We start from the raw sequence: 17,798 nt of genomic DNA on the forward strand, positions 1-17,798 counted from the left end.
GGCAAGAATACATAGAAGAACTATACAAAAATGATCTTCATGACCCAGATAACCACAATGGTGTGATCTCTCACCTAGAGCCAGACATCCTGGAATGCAAAGTCAAGTGGGCCTTAGGAAGCACCACTATGAACAAAGCTACTGGAGGTGATGGAATTCCAGCTGAGCTATTTCAAATCCTGAAAGATGATGCTGTGAAATTGCTGAATCCAATATGCCAGCAAATTTGGAAAACTCAGCCGTGGCCCCAGGACTGGAAAAGGTCAGTTTTCATTCCAATCCCAAAGAAAGGCAATGCCAAAGAATGCTCAAACTACCACACAATTGCACTCATCTCACACGCTAGTAAAGTAATGCTCAAAATCCTCCAAGCCAGGCTTCAACAGTATGTGAACCGAGAACTTTCAGATGTTCAAGCTGGATGTAGAAAAGGCAGAGGAAAGTGAAAGTCACTCAGTCATGTCTGACTCTTTGTGACCCCATGGACTATAGCCCGACAAGGACCTCTGTCCATGGAATTCTCCAGGCAGGAATACTGGAGTGGATGGCCATTCCCTTCTCCCGGTGATCTTCCTGACCCAGGGATTGTACCTCAGTCTCCTGCACTGCAGGTGGATTCTTTACCATCTGAGCTACCAGGGAAGCCCAGAGGCAGAGGAAACAGAGATCAAATTGCCAACATCCACTGTATCACAGAAAAAGTAAGAGAATTCCAGAAAAATATCTACTTCTGCTTCATTGACTACATTAATCCTCTGACTGTGTGGATCACAACAAACTGTGGAAAATTCTTAAAGAGATGGGAATACCAGACCACCTTACCTACCTCCTGAGAAATCTGTATGCAGGTGAAGAAGCAACAGTTAGAACGGACATGAACAACTGACTGATTCCAAATTGGGAAAGGATTACATCAAGGCTGTATACTGTCACCTTGCTTATTTAATTTATATGCAGAGTACATCATGTGAAATGTCAGGCTGGATGAAGCACAAGCTGGAATCAAGATTGCCAGGAGAAATATCAATAACCTCAAGATATGCAGATGATACCATCCTTATGGCAGAAAGGGAAGAGGAATTAAAGAGCCTCTTGATGATAGTGAAAGAAAGTGAAAAGGCTGGATTAAAACTCAACAATCAAAAAACAAAGCTCATGGTATCTGGTCCCAACACTTCATGGCAAATAAACGGGGAAACAATGGAAACAGTGACAGACTTAATTTTCTTGGGCTCCAAAATCACTGCAGATGGTGACTACAGCCATGAAATTAAAAGATGCTTGCTGCTTGGAAGAAAGGCTATGACCAACCTAGACATCATATTAAAAAGCAGAGACATTACTTTGCCGACAAATATCCATATAGTCAAAGATATGGTTTTTCCAGTAGTCATGTATGGATGTGAGAGTTGCACCATAAAGAAGGCTGAGCGGTAAACAACTGATGCTTTCAAACTGTGATGCTGGAGAAGATTTTTGAGAGTCCCTTGGACTGCAAGGAGATCAAACCTGTCAACCCTAAAGGAAATCAACCCTGAATATTCATTGGAAGGACTGATGCTGAAGCTGAAGCTCCAATACTTTGGCCACCTGATGTGAAGAGCCAACTCTATGGTAAAAGCCCTGATGCTGGGAAAGATCGAGTGCAGGACCAGAAGGGGTGAGAGAGGATGAGATGGTTGCATGGCATCATGGGCTCAACAGACAGTTTGAACAAACTCTGGGAGATAGTGAAGGACAGGGAAGCCTGCATGCTCTAGTCCACGGGGTCACGAAAAGTCAAATAAGACTGAGCAAGTGAGTAACAACAAAAAGTGAAAAGGGAGAAGTGAAACCATCACTGTATGCAGATGACAAGACACTAAGGAAATCCTAAAGCCATCCAAAAACTACCAGACTCTTCGATGAATTTGGTAAAGCTGCAGAATACAAAATTAATATACAGAAATCAGGTGCATTTCTGTACACTAACAACAGACTATCTGAATGGAAATTAAGAAAACAATTTCATTCACAAATGCATCAGAAAGAATAAAATACCTAGAAATAAATCTAACTAAACAAGTAAACTACCATACTTGGAAATATGTAAGACACTCATGAGAAAAACTGAATATGAGACAAGTAGATGGAAAGATAAACTGTGTTCATGGATTGAAAGAACGATATTGTTAACATGACCCTATATCCAAGGCACTCTAGAGATTCAATGCAATCCTTATCAAAATGCCAAAGGCATTTTTCACACAACTAGAATAAATAATTCTAAAATTTGTATGGAAACACATCTGAAATAGCCAAAACAATCTTAGGAAAAACGAAAGTGGAGGCATCACACTCCCTGATTTCAAACCATCCCCCAAAGTTACGGTAATCAAGACAGACAGCATGTTCTGGCACAAAAACAGATGCACAGATCAATGGAACAGAGAACCCAGAAACAGACTCACACTTATATGGGCAACCAATCTGTGACAATGGAGGCAAGTATGTACAATGGGGAAGAGTCTCTATAGTGAATGGTGCTGGGAAAACTGGACAACTACGTGCAAAAAATCAAACTGGACTACTCTCTCACACCATGCTCAAAAATAAATTCAAAATGGATTAAAGACTGAAATGTAGAAACCTAACTCACAACTCGTATAGAAGGCAGCAGCAGTAATACAATGGCTGCTATCAACTGACAGAGACGGAGGTACCTTGAAGAATCCCAAGCGCTACTTCTCCTGAGAGTTAAATAAGAATATAAGGAGGAGTCAGTTTTTAACATCAGAATATGTTAAAAACCTCTTTTGGACCAAGAGCATTATATTAGGAAGGTCCAGTGGTTCAGTCCTGTCTGCTCAAAACCAGATGACCCCTGATTAAAGGTTTTTGCTTTGCCTTTTAATACCTGATCATTGCCGGTGAAACGGTGGCAACCATTTCTTGAAGGATCTTTCTGGCTTTCTTTTTCACTTTATTCACAGCTTTTGATTGCTGCTGAGCAGAACCATCAGGGTTTAACTCACCAGCCACTTCTGCAATTGCCTCTTGTACTCTGATTTCAAAATGGAAAGACAGACAACGTAACTGGCTCTATGCTATAGTCCGTATTATTTTCTAAACTACAGATACAAATCACAAAGCAAAATACACTTTCTCTTTTAAATGTGATAACACAGAAGAATAAACTCAAGTTAGAAGTGCTTTCTTCGGCTGTTTATTAAACATTATGTATATTATATTCCTAAATCAATGACTCCCTGAGGAAGCTGTAAGGCAGATTTAAAATTTTAATTCAAATTCACTGGGTAACAACTATGTGAATTTGAATGTTCCAGTTATGTTGTAAGGGACGCAAAGTTACACTCTGGCAGAAGGGAAGAAAAGAAAGATTATCCTTCTAGATATGTAATTCAGAGGTACCCCAAACCCACTGCCAAAGTAATATGATTTTTTTCTTTTACTTATTATTCATTTACATTGTGACTATGAGTGGGATATCTGTAAAACTCTCTAGGAGGGATTGAAGGTGGACATAAATAGTCACAAGCATTTTCCAAATCACGTCAGTAATTTTAAAAGGCACAGCTTTAGATTTAAACAGCACAGACCAGTAAGCTATAAGGTAAAAGGGAAGATTTAACCCAGTCTTGTAAATCTCCCACATAACTTAGGGAAAAATGCATGAGGTTTAAACCTCCTAAAAATAACTTCTAACATCCTAGTTACAAGTCAAACTATCTGGATGAAATGAAACACACTTGATGGGCATTACCTAGAAAACAGAATATAGAAATATCCAAAGGAGTTTCTCAAACAATTGTTTTTTTTTCCTCTCACTGCTGCTGATTTTCGAATAATATACAGCAAAACTCCCCATCATTCATTACTACAAAAAGACCAATTCCACAGGACGCTGAAACACCATCCCTACGCCCATCCTTGAACAGCATTTATATCAGTACGGCATTTATATCAGAATTTCACAAGTAATTCACGTAGTTATTACACCACCATGATCAACTATTCACTTACGCATCCAGTAAATATGTACATGCCACTACTGCTCAGCCCTTAACAACTGTACCACTGGGCTTGCATTTCTAAGCATTTTTCAATCCACTCCGGTCTCCAGCTCCCCAAATCCAGATAGGTATCTAACATGGGCCACAACAATGCGGTGGAATAGAGATCAACCTTCACCCAAACTCCCACAGTTTAATGGCTTAACTTTGTAATGATTTCCCCACTCCATCAGAGTTCAAGTAGGTCTCTCCAACTTTTAATCATGAGCCTCTGAGGGCAAGGACAATTACTTTATTCTCTTAAAATTTCTAATAATGACTTTCTAATAAAAGAATTTGTGCCTAGGTGCTTAACAATTATTTGACAGAAATATGAAATGAGCTTCTCTTCTGGCTGTAAAGTAGGAAATGCATCGTCCCCAATATTCACATTACAAAACACTTAACAGAGAATTCTGGAAATATTTGCCTATCTGAACTCCAGCTCACCTTTCATATTAGAACCCCATTCCATTATTCATGCATAAAATAAGGCTGCTCTTCCCACATGGCACCGAAACCATCTGTTCTCTTCCCTTTCCTTGCTTTCTTCTGGAGCTTGAACATTTAATGGTTGGAAACACAAACTCCTCTTGGGACAGAGTCCCAGAGAAACTAAAGGCTAATAAATGAAATTACTTCCCCACTCCCACCACCCATCCCTGCCTTTCCCCTTTACAATAGTATCCCACCCTTACCGACTGCTCTTCAGCACGTTTTCAGTTACGTTGGTGGCAAACATGCCTTTATGGACATCTCGCTCTTGAATGAAAAGCATGTAAGAAAGACGTCTTGCCAGCCACCCTCGGTGCCTGCAACACGAAAACGATTTAGCAGAGAAGCACTCTAGGAATACCTATTATTCAGAGGCTTCCCTCTTGTAAAAACAAATCCTCATTTCACCTGTTCCAGAGATTTAGGGTTTTCCTGTAGCAAATTCTCCTTAGTAAGTAGTTCAGGATGCTATGAAGACAGTTTTATTTCTTTTCTTTCATGTACTCTCAGCTAAAATTTAAACTTGGAATTTGTGTATCAATGCTTGAATAGCATTGCTCTGCAAACTAATAATCCAAATATAAAAACAAAAGAAATGTAAGCATCTTACTTTATTAATACCACTTAAAAAAAACAAATATGTTGAATGCTTTATATACAAGCTTATATAGCTTATAGCTACAGCTAAAGGCTATAGAAAGTAATCCAGGAATCTTTTCCTACCACAAAGGGCTAATTTTCTTTTAGTTGTCATTACAGTAATTCTTCTAAGGTGACCACTGACTCTCAAATTGAATTGATAAGGCTGATCAGCTGACAGAATTCAAGGCTAACTAGACAACAGTCTGAATACTTGTACTCTGGATTTATGAAGCCGGAAGCTCTTACCGAGTTTTCTTGCTATGTTTTTGGTTTTGGCTTTTTTATAAAACACATTCAACATACATAAGAAACAGGACAAACTTCCAGCAGTGACAATGACTATGTGTTTATCTGAATGGGGGTTAAAGACATGGATCTCAGAACAAGAATGCTATAAGATTTCATTATGCAATGATTTGAAACTATTTGTAATGATTACATAATGCCTCATTATCATTTCCTCCATAAAGATATCCAGAGAGACAGGAGAAGATTTCAATTACAAATTAATTCTGAAAATATACAAAAAGTCTTTGATCAAGAAAAAGTAATTTGGGGGAGAACTGTTTATGAATCACATGTTCCTCCAACTCTCCTTCCTGGCATTCTTTTTCTTCCTCCTTTCCTTTCTCTCAGTTCTCTGAACAACTTGGCCCAATATGTTAAGTGTTTAATTCTAAAATCTTTCAGTGAACAGTTATTACTGGAATGTACAAAGTCCACACTCTTGAGGAAATCCCTTTGCCACAGACTGAAAGCAGTGTGTGTGTGTGTGTGTGTGTGTGTGTGTGTGCATAAAACTGTTCAGGCTTTGCTCCCTGCAACACAGAGAAGGGCTAAATAGCCAAGTCACCTGTATAGGAAGCTAATCACACTGAATAGTTTCATTGCCTAGTCAATATAACATGCTAAAAAGTGTGTGTTTATCTCACATGTTTTTTTTTTTTTTTCTTAACTGCCTCCAAGTGAAGACAACAAATGAACTCCTTAGTTTTGTATGTAAAATATCTTACTTACATAAGGAAGAGAATGAATGGGATTCTTTTGCTTAGGATTTTAATCATGTCAACCAGAGGGGGGAAAAAATTGCTCTTTTCTTTTAACTTAAGAAAACAAGAGAGAGAGGAAAGGAAGGGTAGCATAGAAATTAGCAAAACCACATCTCTTGATTTTAGTTCTATTTAAAAAAAAAAAAAACAACAAAAACAAAAAATTTAGCTAACATATATGCAAGTATATGCTCATTTATTTAAAAAATCATTAAAATATGAGCAGTAACATCAGAAACCCTTAAAATTTAAGTATCTGACTTCTTGTACCAGTTTTTTCATGAGATTTCATGTATTTCTCATCTCCTGGGCCTCCAGGCATTTACTCTTGGAACTACAAGGACTGGTAGTGGTTTTGGCTCCCGTTCTGCTCTTGTGTTACAGACATTCACCCTCCTTCCTCATCCCCCAGCCTAAATCCACTGAGAAGAAAGCCTCTTTTTCTCTCACTCTGATGCCTGGAATTTGGAAGTAAGAATTCTAAGAAAAGACTTAAGCCAGTAATAAATCAAAGAATATTCACTCTATAGATCAGGCAGATTTCAGAAAGTTATACTTTTTTAAGTATAAAATAATAATATATCATAAGGCATTCAAACCTACACCTCTCCTCCGAAAAATTTCTGTCACATTTTGGCACATTTCAGCAGCAACATCAATATATGAATAAGTTAAAGAAACCTATAAGTAATATCTACAGTCTCATGAAAATATTATATAATACAGCAGTAGAATAGTAATAGGTCTCTAGGTTCCAATTTTTAGATAAAGTATATGTTAGAAGTTAATACCCTATTAACTCTTCAAAAAAACCATAAAGAGATGCATCTTAAAGTGCATTGGTTGGTTATTATGTAGTCTTTCTCTTGACATGCATTAGAAATATAAGAAATTTATTTTTACCTTGTGTGTGTTTCATTGATATAAATAACATTCCGCAAACCCAAAGACGGGATACTGGGGTTGAAAAATTTATCCTATATAAAACAAAATAAATATAGACATAAATATACAACTGGATTGTTGACGAAGGACTCAAATTACTAGTTCTTGAGGACTTTCAAAAATCTGAGATGAAGAAAAATGTTTTATTGAAAAGTAATTTTTAGCTTTCAAAGGTCACAAACTCAAAACTACTCCTCAGCACCTTGCAAAGGAAGTATCACCTCCCCCTTGGCTGAGCCCCCCACCCTCAATCAGAAAGAGTTAAAGTCATGATGGCTTGTCACTGAAAGGAATACTGGAAATTTCATTGTTTTCAAAATACAAAAATACTATGCAAAGTAGTAGTAGTGAAAGTCGCTCAGTCTATGCTAAGTACCATGTATTATTTTGAGATTACTAAATCTTCCAATAATCCTCACACATAAGAATTATTATCCTCATTTTATTTTTTATTTTTTTGCCTTTCTCAGTTTAATAGTATTTTAATATTAAGAGACATTAGAAGTCTCTTTTTAGGAACTCTCTTTGCAGCCAATTTTGGTTTTACTTCACTCACTTTAAGAGCTGAGTGGATAATAATGTATTCTAAATCAACATCTTATCTGTGGCCGTCAGAGAAATGACTTCTGCTCATAATTGCTAACATATTCTTAAGTTTATTTGGAGATTAAGAGGAGCATGATTTTGAAACTTTTCTTAATGTAGTAAATGGCTTTGTGAAGTACATGAAAAAGTACAGTTGGAAGAATGGAAAAATCCTAAGTAAATTTCTTCACATTCCATCATAATCAGACTAGCAGTAGAGAAGGGAGACAAATCCCAACTATGCCACTGATCAGCTATATGACTTTGAGCAAGCTTTTCCTCAATTCTCTCATCTGAATAAGGAGAATTATAATAAGAGGACTTTTGTGAATATAAGAACAGGTTTTATTTTTAATGTTACTTGTCTGTTTTTATATATATGTTTCTTTGGGCTTCCAGGTGGTTCTAGTGGTAAAAAGTCCACCTGTCAACACAGGAGATGTAAGAGATGCAGGCTCAATCTCTGGGTCAGGAAGATCCCCTGGAGCAGGCATGGCAGCCCACTCCAGTATTCTTGCTGAGAGAATCTCATGCACAGGGGAGCCTGGCAGGCTACAGTCCATGAGGTCGCAAACAGTTGGACAGGAGTGAAGCAACTCAGCATGCACTCACATATATTTCTTTTATATATTAAATGACTTGGCAAGGACAAATCATTCACTCTAATAGTAGTAATTCTTGAGGACTATAACATACATTATCTCATTCATCCTCAGGGTAACCCATATCCCCATTTTATAGGAGGAAAATTGAGGCTGGCAGAAGCTTAGTAGTCAACCCCAGATCTTGCTTCAAAGTACGGGGTCTTTCTAGTCCCCTAAAATGATTGTCTACTTAATGAGAAAATGTGCGACTAAAGGTCACCCTTTTTGTGAGTAATCTTGGAAGATAATCCAGAAATAGTTCTGCTAAAAAGATAAAGTCCATAACTTTAACAATGTAGGCAAAAAAGGTAAACCTTCCACAAACAAATGCTGAGAAAGCATAATGTACCCACAAAAGAAAATATCAAAATACTTAAGTGCTATCTCTTTAGAGAAATAGGACTTCAGAGAAAAGGTAGCAGAAAATCACTGTAAAAATACTGTTAAAAATTATTTTATATAAACAGGCCATGGAAAAACTTAAGATCAAATTCAGTACCATCAGGTACTACATTTAAGCAAAAATCATTTATCTATTATGCTACTCATCTCTCCCCACCCCAAACCATTACCACCACCAAATAACTTCTGACTAAAGAACACATTAAAAGTATTGTTTTGATCTTTTAACCATTCAAAATTAGAATTAGATGAGATGCCCGACCTAAAAAGAAAAGCCACATGACCATCTACTTAAATCTTTATTTCTACTGGCCTATTAATCACAACTGGCATTACTCCTAGACTAGAAATTTCCATGATCCTTCACGTCCACCAAACTATTTCAACAAGATATGTGTGATTTAAGAGGAACACTATTTCTATCGTGATGTTCTTGAGCAGACCTGAATATTTAACATAAACTGCTTGTTAAATAAATCTCTCCCAGATTAATAAACTCCTTATGCTAGGCTAGAAATTCTACTTCCTGCCCAGCCAACCCTGAGTGGAAAACTCACACAGCACCAGTAGTTATTCACACAGGTTATAAGCAACCTCAATAAATGGCAGGGTTAATAAACAGCACTTAAACATTCTAATAACTAGCCCATCCCAGAGAGAGTTTACCATCCAGGTGACTACTGCCTGAGATCACAGCCATATTAGAGTCTACATTCCTATACTAGCTCATACTTCTTGGCAAAATGCCCTCAGATGCATACTTATCCAATCAACTCAGATACTATACTGTAATGTGGAAGATTTTGCATGACTTTTTTCCACCGAAATACAAACAACAAACCCATCACATCCTTTCTTAAATCTTCATGCTAACATTTTAGTGACCATCCTTCACTATCCCAGAGTCAAAAGAAACCTCCTCGCACTCCCCTCCACAGTGGGAACAGACTCTTGTCAAAAGGGTAAGGCCACAGTTTTACTTTTTCTGTCCCACTCACACTCACATGAGTGTGTATGTGCATATGTGTATGCACGCTCTCTTTCTTTCTCTCTTTCTCGTTCATCTTGCTAGCATTTTAAAGTTCAGTGCTAAATTTCAATGTCTTGAAGTTACATGAAGGATCCCACTAACTCTTTGGAAGAGTTATCTGAAAGTAAGACCTACTCTCCCACTAAAGTCATACTAAGACAAAAACAAAACAAAACAAAATATTGCCTGGCACCAACTATTAGACCAATATTCACTGAATAAATGAATGGAAAGAAAAATTAAATCAACATTTTTACTTGGGATATTTGGTTCATAAACGTGGACCTAAGTTCTAAAAATGCATTAAGTCCATTAAGACTAAGCAAAAATAAAGTTTACACAAAGTTGGAAATCCATGTCACATATTTCACTCTGTTTTTGGGGGCTTCCCTGGTGGCTCAGATGGTAAAGAATCTGCCTCCAGTGCATCCCTGGGTTGGGAAGATACCTTGGAGAAGGGAACGGCAACCCACTTCAGTATTCTCGCCTAGAGAATTCCATGGACAGACTCTGTTTATTAAAGGTCAACAAAGGTATTAAAGGTAACATTCTTACCCAGCTCTGAGGAGTGCAGGAATAACAACATCTTCCCACAAAGGGCCTCTTCCGGCTCATTAGGCTTTCTTTCCACTTCAAGGTTGCAGATCTGAAGACAGTAGGCCTGAAACCACACTCACCCTAATAAATATTAAGGAAAAATAGTGTATGAATGGCAAGAAAATTCTACTTGTCTACTTGATCTCAAAACTCTAAAATCTCTTAAAATTAAGCTGTTTGAGACAGAAGAGAAATTTCTGACACATTTCCTTTTGGGAGCCCACGTTTCCGTCCATGACCGGCACCTGGGACAGAGCTTGGACCGTAAGCAAAGGCTGAGCACCTAAGAATAGCAATAGCTGGCTCAAAGCAGCATTCAAAGGCTTAAACATTAAGTTGTGAAAGGTCAGACAGCCTTTTGACAGTAGCAAGAGGAATAATGTCAGACCCCTGGAGCCCTATGCTAACAGTTCATCTCCCTCCCTCTTAAATCACGCACTCCTACAAAAGAACTACAAAGCCCTTACTTAAGAGTAAGCAAGTTGTTATACTATAGCTTAAAATAATTCACTTTAAATGAAAAACAAGGTCAACTTATATAACATTCCTTTATCCTAACAAGTGAGTTTAAAGTCTAGAATTGAAATTATAGCCATACTATCCAATTAGGGTCAAATTATGCCTTTCTGTCTAAATAATTTTCTCTTAACTTTGAATTCATCAGTTGCTCAAATCCCAGTGATATAACATTCTCAAAAAGAAACCCAAAGACCACCCAAAACTCCAACCCCTCCCAAAAGAGTTTTGTTTGGTTTCTAATCTAAAGCAGACTGAAGAAATATTGAAAACATGCCATGTTATGCTGACATAGAAAAAACAATACAAGAACAACAACAACAAAAACCGCCAAAAAGATGCCTTTTGGATTGGCATTCATACTAAAATTTCCTATTTTCAATTATTTAAATAAACTTTATTTCCACTACAAAATTCACACTTCTGAAATGTAATTACGGAAAACAGATACAGAATTTAAAAAAAAAAAAAAATTCTGGTTAAATTACACCACCCAAAAGAACAAACAGGCTTTTTTTCCCCCTCTGCAAAAGTATTTTGCTTTTCAACATAATCACCATCCTTACACTTCTTATCCATTCTTTTTCTTCCCAATAACATAATACCATAAGAATTTTTAAATATTAGACTTCATAAACTAACCTTCAAACAGCTGGAGGCAGTTTCTGTAGCTATTAATGTCTATTTGAATTTATGCTTCCAGTACATCCACCTTCATTAACACTGAGAAGAACATCTTTAGGCTGAATGCTTTTAACCCGTATCTTAAACTTACCCATTCCTCGGTGGCATGCTTACACCGACCAATGCTGTATTCGGAAGAATTTGGCAAATAAGATACATCTATCGTGCCAAGGGTCAATGCAGATTCATCCATGTCACACAGCGTAACTCCCGAATCATGAGCTGTAAAAAATGTATACTGTTAAAGTTAATGAGGGATCCAGAGAGTAAATAGCAGAACTCAAAAAAAAAATCTGATTTCTATGTTATTTTGCTTCAGGGTAGGATGTCAAATGAACTAAGGAGGACTTCTTAGTCATTGTATAAAACTGGACTTTGATGTATATATATGAACTCAGTTAGGTCATCCGGATTTAAAAAAACATTTGTATCTTTAGACTTCATGAACAAAACAGCTATGAATTCACGAGAGTAATTACTACCCTATTTCAGGTATGTGACAGATAATTATTTTATTTGTGTTAAGTGAATAGTTCCTGGAAGGATGGAAATATGCTTTTATTAACTTAAAGTTACATGTATGCACACAAGTAGATAATTTTTGAAAAAGTATGTGCTGGGAATTTTTGGTCATACATACCATGCAAAGTAAAATGGACAGAGGTAATGAGTGCACCTCTAACGTTTCCCACTTAAACTGAATTAAGCTTCTGATTTTCTTGTGCTGCCTTAAATGAAATGGTATTTGCACTTTTAATACATCTACAAAGCTCTAAAACAAGAAAACACTCTTCTAAAATACCGATTTATAAGTTTTCATATCTTTGCAATAAGCCTTTTCCCACCCTCAGAAAAAAACGTTCACTAACAGTGAACTGCTAAAAAAAAAAAAATTAAAATATAAGAATTTTCTAACCTAATCCTCAAATTATTTCAGCTTTTGATTATTTCTCTTCTGGCCTTAAATCACTCCTTTAAAACCTTAAAAACTCATGTTCAGGTTAACAGAGTTCCTTGGAGGGCAGATTCCCATTTCTTTACAATGCCCATATGGATTTATAGCGGTAACTGTAATTCTCAGGATAACTATACACATTCTTAACAATTTTACCTAAGTAACAATCTAACAAATAGGCTAGGGGAAGGAAGAGTAAACCAATGCACTTGGCATGAACGCTCTTCTGTATTATAAAATAAAACTCAGCTATCAGTTTCAGGTGCAGAATGTAGCTACGACAGGGGGAGCCGGTGGCTGCCTGGGAAAATGAAGACTTGGCTGGCCCCAGTGATGAGGGGAGGACGAGAGGGCGAAACAGTCCTGTGCCAATAAGAAGCCCACGCTTCGCTCCTCCCTCCACACGTTTGTCCAAGGTTGAAAAGTGCCTCGAACCTACCCTACCCAAAAAGAAAAGCCAGCCTATGCGCTGAGGGGAGCCAACCGTGGGTTTTGAAAGAGAGAGTGGCATGAGGGCCGACTCTGAAGCCAAATACATCCAAGTTCGAATCCCCCTCTGTTTACCATCTGCGGTCAGCAACCAAGATGGGTTAACAACAACTTAGACAAGCTGGTTAATTCCCATGCCTTGGTTTCCCCATCTGGCAAATGGGCATGATATGATAAATCTTACCTCCTGGGTTGCAGGAGTTCTGCACAATACCCCTAGGGCGCCTGGCACTGTGTCTGACGCCCAGTGAGTGCTCAGCTCAATCAGTGGTCATCTGTCATGGGACTGTCCCCTGCACCAGCTGCTTTCAGCGTACCCCTGCAGCCTCAAAGCCAAAGTCAATGCCTCCACGTCCCCTTCGGGTGTGCGCGGGGACTGAGCCCAGAGGGACTTCACTCCCGCCCGGGGGAAGCCCTGCCGCAACCCGGAGTCCCTGGGAGAGAATGAGCTCGATCCCCACGCCGGCACGAGCCGGGCCCACAGCTCAGGGGGAAACCCGGAGGGAGCTCGAGAGAGAGAGCGAGCGCCGAGGCGAGCGAACCGCCGGGCAGCTGGCGGGAGCTGCGCTGGGTCCGGCGAGCGGGCGACCACGCACCTGTCCCGGCGCTCCCGGCCCCAGCAGCCTCCCGCAGCCCGCTCCCGCCCTGGCCGCTCGCACCCGCAGCTCCGCCGGCTATAGCTCTGCAGCTGCCAGCATTTCAAGCCTCAGCCGGCGCTGCGGCGGCGTCGCGCCCTGATGACGCAACGTGGGGGGGACGAGAGTGACGGGCTCAGCCCACAGCCGGCCAGTTCCGGGCGGGCAAGGGCTGGGGACCCACGCTGCGGGTGACTCGGGCGTCGTGCACCGCAGGGGGTGGAATCTGAGGGTAGCAGGTGTGCTCTCAAGTGTGTCGGTGTGGTGTGTGGCCAGGCGTGTGCTGCCTAGTCGCGCGGCGATTCTGCCTGGGCGCGGAGTCACGTGAGTGTGTGTGCTCCTGTCTGTGTCGTGTGAACGCTGCCCTTCTGAAAGTTTGCATCTCCGCCCGGCTCTCCCGAGAGCACGCACGTGGGCCGTCTGAGTTTACTTGTATAGGTGTGGGACGTCTATTTTGTGAGATGTGTAAGACTGCAGAACTTACTGGGCATGAGAGAGGTGGGGACTGGAATGGCCCTGTTGTGTAATTTTCCTAACAGGGACTTAGTGCCTTTTCCCTGAAGAAAGAAAATGAGGAATTCAAATAGAAACAAATAAGGCTTGGAAGAACCTGAGTCCAAATTTCCCGGCCTTGAGTCCTTGAAACAAAATAGCAAGGAGCATGAAGAGTTTTTTTTGTTTTTTTTTTTCACAATATTTGTCTTGCCATTGACAAGGCCAGTGGTTATAAAGAGATTAATAATTTATTGATAGAAGGTAAAAGATAACCTTTTACCTGCACTTCAGCAACAGGCATGAAGTATGAACTAGCAGATGGGGAGGGGTAATGGGCTTCCCTGGTGGCTCACACGTAAAGAATCCGCCTACAATGCAGGACACATGGGTTCAATCCCTGGGTCAGGAAGATCCCCTGGAGTAGGGAATAGAAACCCACTCCGGTATTCTTGCCTGGAAAAATCTCATGAACAGAGGAGCCTGGTGAGCGATGTAGCAAAAGAGTGGGACTGAACTGAGTACCCGCATAGACAGCAGATGGAGATACAAAGATGACTAAGGCATAATCCCTGTCCTGGCGCCTCTGCCACCAGTCCTTACCTCTTCTGCACACATGAACCTGTCTGCCAGGCAATCTCTGTCTCTCTCCACCCATCGAAAACCATCCAGAGCTCCCCACAGTCCAAATGCCTAAGCCTAGCATCTAAGACTTTCACAGAGAAGCCTCTTTTTTCCCCACCATTCTCCATCAGGAGCCCCTTCCTTTAGCCTCTCTGATTTTCCCTCATCAAGCCCTGGGCACTGGTACTCCTAACTGTGCTCACGCCACTCTCCCCTGAATTTGACAGCTCTTTGCTAAACTAGGTCTCCAAGCCTTCCCTCATCTTGTCCACCCTCTATACTCACACTGTCAAGTGAAATCTCACAGATTTGCTGTGGTACCACACCTTGGGTCTTTATCAGTTTGTGTCATTCCTCCACTAGATTATGAACTCATCATCAGTGCCTGTTTCTCGGGTAACATACAGTGTATTCTTAGAGGAAACACTCAGTAAATACTTGTTGAAGCTGAGGAACAAGAAGTGAAAGAAGCATTACTTACCTTGCACTTTCTACTGTTTATAAATCCATCCCTAAACAATTCAAAACAGCGGGAGTGCTTATTCATTTTTTAAAAGATTTTGAGCTTCTTGAAGTCAAGGACCCTGTTTTTATTCAACCCCTCTCCACACAAACACACACACACACATACACACACACCTTCGCCCCAAGCGAGTACACACCTAGGTATTCAAGGCCAATGTTGACTAGAATAAGATGAATTCTCATCCCCAAATACTGTGAAATTTGTGTACAGATTATTGGCCCCTGACATGAAAGAAAGAAAAGGAAGGAAGAAAATAGAGGAAAGTCACAGGATTTGAAGTCACTGTTAAAGAGAAAGTAATGAGAAATGAAGTAGAGCATCACAGGAATGAAAATGTAAGCTAGAGGGGAAAATTAGTTGTCTTACATAGACTTTATTTGTATGCAACTCTTCTGTAACACCCGTTACACAAGAGTTTACTGCACCCAAAGGAGATGTGGATTGTGAAGCACAGATTAATGAGGATTGTTTTGGAAACAAGTGACAACCTTGGCAGTCTCTCATCAACAGAACAGCAATAATTCATAGTAATCCAGATCCAGTCTAGCCAGCCATGGCAGAGCAACAAGAACTAAATCCGCTCTCCTGCTAACACAACAGCAGAAGCGAAACTAGCAAAATATATTTAAAAGGCAGCTGTGCAGGACGGTGCTCCATAAGGGAAGGGAAATGAGCAAGGCTGAGCGCTATTATTGCCTCAGCTACCTGCCTAGAAAGAGTTGCCAGGCTATAGTGCAAACAGAGTAATCCAGGAAGAGCTAGGCAGACTTTCTGAGCTGAGGAGTTAGAACCAGGAGACCAGGAAGACCAAAACAGCTGGAGTTGGGAGAAGAGTACCAGAGAGGTGTTCTTGTTCCCATAACGCCGAGGGAAAAGATGCCCAGTGAACCTACAGGACCAGGAATATAGGGCTTGATCCTGGCCCCTAGACTGGAAAATCTCATAATTTGCAACTCAGAAAGTCCCTCAGTGCTCAGTTGCATCTGACTCTTTATGACCCCATGGACTGTAGCCCACCAGGCTCCTCTGTCCATGGAATTTTCCAGGCAAGAATACTAGAGTGGGTTGCCATGCCCTCCTCCAGGGGATCTTCCTGACCCAGGGATCAAACCCGTGTCTCCTGCATCTCCTACATTGGCAGGCGGATTCTCTACCACTGAGCCACCTGGGAAACCCCTTGCCTCAGTAGTGGGGTAAAATTAATCCTAGAATATCACTGCTGTGGTCCTACCTAACAAATAAAAGGCAGTCCCCAGAGGATCAAACTTTCCAAAGACAGGATGTCCCAAAACAAAGCACAAGAATACTTATAGGAAGTCAGAAATATTTAGCATCCAACAAGGTAAAATTCACAATGTTGTCCTTCCAATCAAAAGTCATCAGGCAAGCAAAATGAAGCAGGAAGCAATGAACCACAGTAAGCAGAAAAGTTAATTAATTGAAAGAATCCCAGAAATGACAGAGGTGATAGAGTTGGTAAATACACCCCACTTAAGACACTTTTGGTCACCAAGAGAGTTTTTTCCAACACCAACTTAAATAGGCAGCCTATCTCCACCTTGTAGCTACTCCGTTTAGAACACAAAGCCTCCAGGGTCACTGTGGCATATATAAAAAAATACTTATAACTATATTCTGTAAGTCCAAAAAAGTAGAGGAAATATTAAGCATATTAAGTAGATCTGGAAAACCTAAAAAGACCCAAGCGAACTTTGTGGCCAACCCAACTCTTGAAGGTAAACTGTGGTAAGTTAAAGATGTATACTACAACTGCCATAAAAGCAAAATAAAGAGTTGTAGCTAGTATATCAATGAAGAAAACAAAGCAGAGTCATTTTTAACAAGTCACTCAATGAATCCAAAAGAAGGCAGTAAGTGAGTAGAAAGGGGGGAAAATGGATTGATAAAGAGAAAACACATAGCAAGATGGCAGATTTAAATTCATGCATGTTTAAGTAATCACCTCAGTCAAAAGGCAAAGATTGTCAGACTGGAGAAGAAAGAACCAGCTATATGTCATCTGTTAAAATCACTTTAGATGTAAAGAAAAATTGGTTAAACAATTGAAAAATAAGCCTCCAATTAAAATAAATAAAATTATATTCAAAAAGAAAAATAATGACCATGCTAATGCTAATCAAAAGAAATATGGGTAGCTATATTCAGTTCAGTTCAGTTGCTCAGTCATGTCTGACTCTTTGCAACCCCATGAATCGCAGCACGCCAGGCCTCCCTGTCCATCACCAACTCCCAGAGTTCACTCAGACTGACATCCATTGAGTCCGTGTTGCCATCCAGCCATATCATCCTCAGTCGTCCCCTTCTCCTCCTGCCCCCAATCCCTCCCAGCATCAGAGTCTTTTCCAATGAGTCAACTCTTCGCATGAGGTGTCCAAAGTACTGGAGCTTCAGCTTTAGCATCATTCCTTCCAAAGA

General features: G+C 40.0%; 1 protein-coding gene across 9 annotated transcripts in view; it reads right to left on the reverse strand.

Annotated features, from left to right (window-relative positions):
• Positions 1 to 17,798, reverse strand: part of GPAM (glycerol-3-phosphate acyltransferase, mitochondrial) — a 68,654-nt gene that overhangs the window by 26,138 nt on the left and 24,718 nt on the right. For 6 of the 9 annotated variants that reach the window (XM_012102928.5, XM_042238975.2, XM_012102926.5 and 3 more), the window contains exons 2-6: positions 11,733 to 11,863; positions 10,400 to 10,522; positions 7,142 to 7,215; positions 4,751 to 4,864; positions 2,897 to 3,043 (exon numbers count right to left, since the gene is read on the reverse strand). In XM_012102928.5, coding sequence (XP_011958318.2) covers positions 2,897 to 3,043; positions 4,751 to 4,864; positions 7,142 to 7,215; positions 10,400 to 10,522; positions 11,733 to 11,834 — 560 coding nt within the window. In that variant the 5' untranslated portion in view covers positions 11,835 to 11,863. Of the gene's footprint in view, positions 1 to 2,896; positions 3,044 to 4,750; positions 4,865 to 7,141; positions 7,216 to 10,399; positions 10,523 to 11,599; positions 11,698 to 11,732; positions 11,864 to 13,269; positions 13,758 to 17,798 lie in introns of those variants that run through there. The other 3 variants (XM_012102929.5, XM_012102927.5, XM_060404469.1) reach the window with 3 other exon arrangements.

The sequence above is a fragment of the Ovis aries genome, chromosome 22, assembly GCF_016772045.2.
Source record: "Ovis aries strain OAR_USU_Benz2616 breed Rambouillet chromosome 22, ARS-UI_Ramb_v3.0, whole genome shotgun sequence".
In the NCBI taxonomy this organism is placed as follows: Eukaryota; Metazoa; Chordata; class Mammalia; order Artiodactyla; family Bovidae; genus Ovis; species Ovis aries.